This window comes from Tarenaya hassleriana, unplaced genomic scaffold (assembly GCF_000463585.1).
Source record: "Tarenaya hassleriana unplaced genomic scaffold, ASM46358v1 Cleome1110, whole genome shotgun sequence".
Taxonomy (NCBI): domain Eukaryota; kingdom Viridiplantae; phylum Streptophyta; class Magnoliopsida; order Brassicales; family Cleomaceae; genus Tarenaya; species Tarenaya hassleriana.
In genome coordinates this window covers 1-5,705 of record NW_010961399.1, presented here as the reverse complement: position 1 = coordinate 5,705, position 5,705 = coordinate 1, and the positions used below count along the sequence as shown (strand labels likewise).

The 5,705-nt window shown below is 40.2% G+C and overlaps 2 protein-coding genes across 21 annotated transcripts; both read right to left on the bottom strand.

Annotated features, from left to right (window-relative positions):
- Window positions 1–775: 775 nt before the first annotated feature.
- On the bottom strand, window positions 776–4,139 carry LOC104806034 (pullulanase-like). Of its 20 annotated transcripts, none has more exons than XM_019201609.1 (11): window positions 3,927–4,139; window positions 3,570–3,688; window positions 3,304–3,366; window positions 3,143–3,199; window positions 2,674–2,706; window positions 2,517–2,571; window positions 2,367–2,423; window positions 2,187–2,280; window positions 1,751–1,849; window positions 979–1,085; window positions 776–866 (listed from the first exon to the last, which is right to left on the bottom strand). In XM_019201609.1, the coding sequence occupies exons 4-10, from the start codon at window positions 3,153–3,155 to the stop codon at window positions 999–1,001; spliced, it is 438 nt and encodes a 145-aa protein (XP_019057154.1). In that variant the 5' UTR covers window positions 3,156–3,199; window positions 3,304–3,366; window positions 3,570–3,688; window positions 3,927–4,139; the 3' UTR covers window positions 776–866; window positions 979–998. The 20 variants fall into 20 exon arrangements, 9 of the variants coding, with proteins under 9 accessions (XP_019057154.1, XP_019057152.1, XP_019057153.1 ...); XM_019201607.1 differs by having other exon boundaries at window positions 782–869; XM_019201610.1 differs by lacking the exon at window positions 776–866 and adding an exon at window positions 1,534–1,628 and having other exon boundaries at window positions 999–1,085.
- A 712-nt stretch (window positions 4,140–4,851) lies between these two features.
- Window positions 4,852–5,702, bottom strand: LOC104806033 (peroxidase 44-like; the record flags this gene model as incomplete). The annotated part of the gene is made up of 2 exons (XM_010530753.2): window positions 4,852–5,175; window positions 5,278–5,702. Coding segments are annotated over 2 exons (726 nt in total), but the record flags the coding sequence as incomplete, so codon positions are not given.
- Window positions 5,703–5,705: the final 3 nt, after the last annotated feature.

Here is a 5,705-nt window from a genome sequence, read left to right as displayed (position 1 = left end):
AGAAGGTAGAAAAGCAAGATGATCTGATGTATCACAGAGTGTACGTAAGAGGGAAAATTCTTCAGTTCTCCCCAACGGTGATTAACATGTTTCTGGGATTGAAGAACTCACTTGTGACAACCATGGATGATTGGATCGAGATATTGATCAGAAAGAACTAGAGATAGCACTCACTGATAGTTATGACGAAAAGAGAAAGGGAGAAATAGCTCCAGTAGAGCTGAACTTCGAGTCCTCGGTGCTATTCAAAATCGCCAGATCAAACTAGCTATCAACTCAGAGATCAAGTCTGCTTCACAAAAGGTTTGCAGTATTAATCTACTGTGTGAAGAAGGGAATCAAGATCAACTATGGGAACATGATCTTTGATCATATTCTGTAGAGAGCCCTGAACTTCAGAGCAAGGTTCACACTACCTTATCTATGTTTAAACCAAAGCATTCTTACTAAGTTGTGCCCTGAAATCATTGATCCGAAGGAGAACATCGAAGGGATTCAAAAACTCCTAGTGGTTGAACCCAGAATCAAGAGGAAGAAAGGAAAAGGAAAGAAGGATTTCAAGAAGATGCTGGAAACTCTCAAGGATGCAGAGAAGACACTGATAAAGATGGAGTTCGGATTGAGGAAACATGCAACCCAATGTCAGAAAATCCGTGCAACAGTTCATGACTACGTCGATGCAACACTGAATAATGAGGTCAACATTGAATCAGGTACTTCTCACCTTGATAAAACTTGTTTTGATTATTTCATCCATGCCCACATTCACCTGATAAAAACTTGTTTTGATTATTTCATCCATGCCCACAGGGGGAGAAATTGAGGAAGTTGAGGGAGATCTTGATTCGAAAGTATATATTCTTGACCTACTAAATGAACAAATCTAGAGCTGTTACATCAATGTAAACCCCACCTCAGATGTACATCAACAGACCTAGCATACACTATATATATATATATATATATATATTTTTTTACCTGAATCTGGAGCTGACTTTCTAGCAGACTGGAATCTGTGGAATCATCAAGGATAGAGGAGCAGTGAGCATGTCCATTATTTCTATGCAGATAAGAAGGATATCTACCTGAAAAGTGACAGAAAAAACTGCACTTTAGTTCATGTTAAGCAAGGTATACCATACCTGCTCTTCAGTTGACGATAAACAAGACAAGAAAAAGCCATCCTAAAGCATGCAACTTTTGATCATGAACAAAGACATACAAATAACTACTTGAGCCCATCAACTCCATCACTTCCCTTTGTCAAGTTACCCAGTGCCTTTTTCACTTTTACCTACACAGAACCATATTACATACATCTCACGTTTGAAGACTAGTTTACAAGTATGAGAAAATTTTAGCATTTTCAAGACATGCAAACTTCAGAGAATGACCTTGTTGAAAATTTAAACCATTATCATCGGGGCAACTGACTGACACCGCCAAGTTCTATCTATTACTATTTGTTATAAGCATATTTCAAGAAGAAACATACAGATCCTAGATTGAGAGAGGGACAACAAAGCTGCTTACCATCATAGATTTCTTTAGATGACCCATGAAGTCAAAACATGATCAGACACTGAGAAACGACAGACGATTAACCATGAAATGCTGATAACCAGTACCTTATAACGAACAGCCCAATTTAAGAGATCATCATGTATCATACAGTCAACCATAAAATGCTCGCTGGCAGTGTTACCAAACAGACTAAAAGCAATAAAAACTGAGAGAAGAAACCGCACACCTTATTATCAACAACAGAGGTTCTGTCATGTGGCCCATTTGCATACAAGTGGTTGTAGACAACATCTAGCAAAATGCGGAGACCAATATGGTATAGAGTCTGCCAAAATAATCTATAAAGAGCAAACCATACAATAAAAAAAAAACAATATGAATTACTAGAATTGTTACATCAATATAAGCCTCGTCACAGATGCCCATCACCAGAACGAGTATACACTTTTAACTCGGTTTCTTTCCTGGAATAGAAAATTGGAAAAATGCTTACCAAAACAATTTTTCTAAATTACTTGGCTCCCTTTAGGACTCCACAGTGCACATGATCATACCTTCACTAAAGAAGAAATTTTCGATGGAGGCGACTTGCTTAGAAAGAAACTACCCCCAGTTATAGCCATCATTTTTTCCCTGGAAGAGAATATCGGAGAAATGCTTACCTGAACCATTTGTCTAAATTCCGGTATAAGGCATGCACCATTTGGGTTATTTGCGTAGCTTCCTTTAGGGACTCCCCGGAGCACAGGATCATAGCTTCACAAAAGAAGAAACTTTCAGTGAAGGTGAAAACTGGGGGTTACATAGAAACCACCCTAGTTATAGCCATCATCATTCTTAACCTCACTAATCTGAGCCTGTCCTTCAGCTGAATCTGGCTCCATTTCCCATACCGGTATCTGTGGAGCCATAAATATCAAATGGTTACCAAGGACGGAGGAACAGTGAGCACGTTCATTATCTAATGCAAATAGGAAAGATATCTGACTGACTCCCATTGGTGTGAGAAAGTGATCAAGAATCCAAGATACAGAGTCATTAGGATAACTGAAAATGACAGAAAAATCTTTTTGTTTTTTGAAGTTAAGCAAAAAAATAAGGCAACAGACCTAAATACTCAAATATTACCAAACTGACACATGCATTTACCAGCTTTGTTAGATGATTCACTCCAGCTGAACCCTGCGAACAGACACAACAAGATACTTTGTTGTGAAACTAGTTAACCACAGAAAAAAAAAAAAAAAAAAAAAGGAAATTTGGTCCACCAGCTCAACGACAATCAAACTTCATCCACAACATACTAACTCAATACAAAAATTAAGTTCTACAGAACGATCATTGGCCCTGAAAATTAATAAATAATCAGTCAAGGAAATCTGCACGAGCAAAACCAACACATGAACCCCTTTAAACCCCAGGATGTAATTTAAATGTCACTTGCCAAAGTTTGTCCACTTGTTTCAAGATGTAAATTGCACAAGACAGATAGAGAAACGGAAACAAACAGGAACTGCCTCCTTTTAAGCACAAATGACCACCGAAAAAGAGACTGTTACATTATAAGGGTGAATAAAGAAAGGCAATACCAAACAGATTCTCACCAATAGCATAGTACCTGAGCAGTTCATCCAGGATACCAGGTAATTGCAACCCGCATTCCCTCGATTGGCCGCTGCAGAAAAATAACAAGAAGTTGCTGTCGGCATTCAAAACCGGGAAACAACAGTAGAGGAAATGAAACGTACAAAGGAATGACACACAGTTGAAGTTTCTTACTGCCCAAGTAAGAAACAGCTAACTGGCTTTTGACAAGATCTCTGACGTCCAGATCCAAAGGACCTAAAAATTCAGATTTCCGATTTTAAAGAAAAAGATCATACATACATCTACACTCTTGTGAACCAAAAACCTATAAGCAGAGACTCCACAACAGACATTTGAAGGAAGCGATCAGATTCAACTTCAAGCTCAACTCTTAAATCATATACGCATAAATGTTTTAACAAGATTAAAGCGAAACCCAATAAGATATGATTAAGCACCTCTGATTCCATCACCGCCCAACGTGAAACCAGCGATTTTGCCCTCCAATGTCCAAATTCCACTTGATTACGCGCTCGCTAACCCAAAATGCTCGCAAATATAACAAACAATCACGACCCTGATCACAATTTCAAACAAGGACAAAAACAAATTTGAAAATTAAAATCATCAGCATCATGATCGATCATCATAACCCAGAAGCAAGAAACCATGAACGAACCCATTCCTGGAAACCCATTCCTGGAAATCAAGAAAATACAAGACCGGAAATGAAAACGTCGAGAAAATCAATTTCAGAACCATGCGAACAGAAAATCGCATAGAGAGAGAAAAAACGGAGGCAAAACCCTACAGACCTCGAAGAGAAACGAACAACGGAGAAGAGAAGAACTCCGGGAATTCCTCCTCTTGTTCCGATTCCCGGACGCTTCTCCATCATCGACGCCCTTCCGCTTACACCCGCCGGAACATGAACCGCTTCCGACAACCTTCTTGATCCATCGCGACGCGCTTCTTCGATACACCGGAAATGTCGCGAAGAAATCCATCTCAGAAGAACAAGAGAGTGAAGAAGCACTGCAGTGCTCTTGGAAGGAGATGACGCGACGGTTCAGATTTATACAAAGTAAATATCTCAATTTACGATTTTACCCCTTGTCTAAGGGAGGGTTTTGGACCCAACGGATAAATAATAAGGCCTTTTAGGACAATTCACATACTGGACAGCTTGGCAGCAATCCATCACTCTTTTTTTGAAATTAATTTTAAAAAATGATTATTAATTAACAGCTGCCAGTGTTATTCACGCATGTACTGTTTTAGTTCCTTTTGAATTTTTCACCATTTTATATATCGTTTTAAGTAAAATTTGAAATCGTATATCTTCTATATTTATTAACAGTGATTACTTTGACCGAATTTATCAAAGTCGTGAAATCGGCTTATATTCTATTTTTATTCTTATGTAACGGTTTCACAAATCACAATAACTTTCGAGATATTAAAATAAAAGGAAACTTGTGTCTCAAGAAAGCAATCCAACGACCGTTGATATTCTAGAGAGAGATTATGGTCTCCTAACACTCTCAACACTAATTAAAATGGCAATTAAAAAACGATGGAAAGATAATTATTTCGTTTTACAATAAAATTGAAAACCTCGAAAAAGTTGGAACAAGAATCAATACAATGACAAAATCAAGATTCCAAGACAAAGCACACATTTGACATCTTATTTGGAAGAAAAGGCACGCAATGGGAAATGGAATGGAAGGGTAATAATGATCATTAAGATGATCTATGAGTCAGTGGCCGTTGTTGAAGACTCTGCAGTTCTTCCTGATCTCACCGGCACGACCAGAGAGGAACCTTCTGGTCCCCATCTTCACGAGGGCTTGCGCGAATTTACGCCTGAAGAGGGCATTGTCTTTGGCATAACTCATGATGATCCCTCGGGTCCTTCCGTCGAGACCGAGGCTCTGATCAATCCTTAAGACTCCTCTCTGTCTCAGAACTTCCAAACACAAGCCGTTGTCCACTTTGAATGGAGTCCTCTGGTCCAAGAACACTGATGGGTCGTTCGGGGCTTTGCATTGTTTCCTCAACCTGCAAAATATATGGACCATGATCAGAAAGTCTCGTATCGAAAAAAGTATCAACGCTCTCTCTGAACAAGAATAAGAAAGAGAGTGCAGAAGCTTGACGCACTTAGCATTCAATGAGCGTTCCATGGCAGGGTCTGCGATCCTGTCTTGGATGAGACTGCAATGGATTTCGCCGACGGTGTGACCACCAATGACAAGGGTAACCATATCAAAGAGATTGAGCCCTACAGCCTCAAAGGCATGAATGGCGTCCGTCACTGGAATCGTGGGTCCGGGCAGGTTGACGTCAGCAGGGTTAGACCTCAGGCTGTCACGTCTTCCAGTAGGCACAGCATACCTCAGACCGCCTGCTAAGGTAACCGCGTCCCTCGTGGCCAGAGTGATGACGTCAGCACACGAGACGGTGCGAGGACAGTGAGCCTCGAGCTGTTTCTTGATCTCATCGATGATTTCGTATCCGTCCACGCTTGCATTTGGCCCTGCGTTCTTCTCGGACGGCCTTCCGGGTTTCGGGTCGATGAGCAGCGAAGC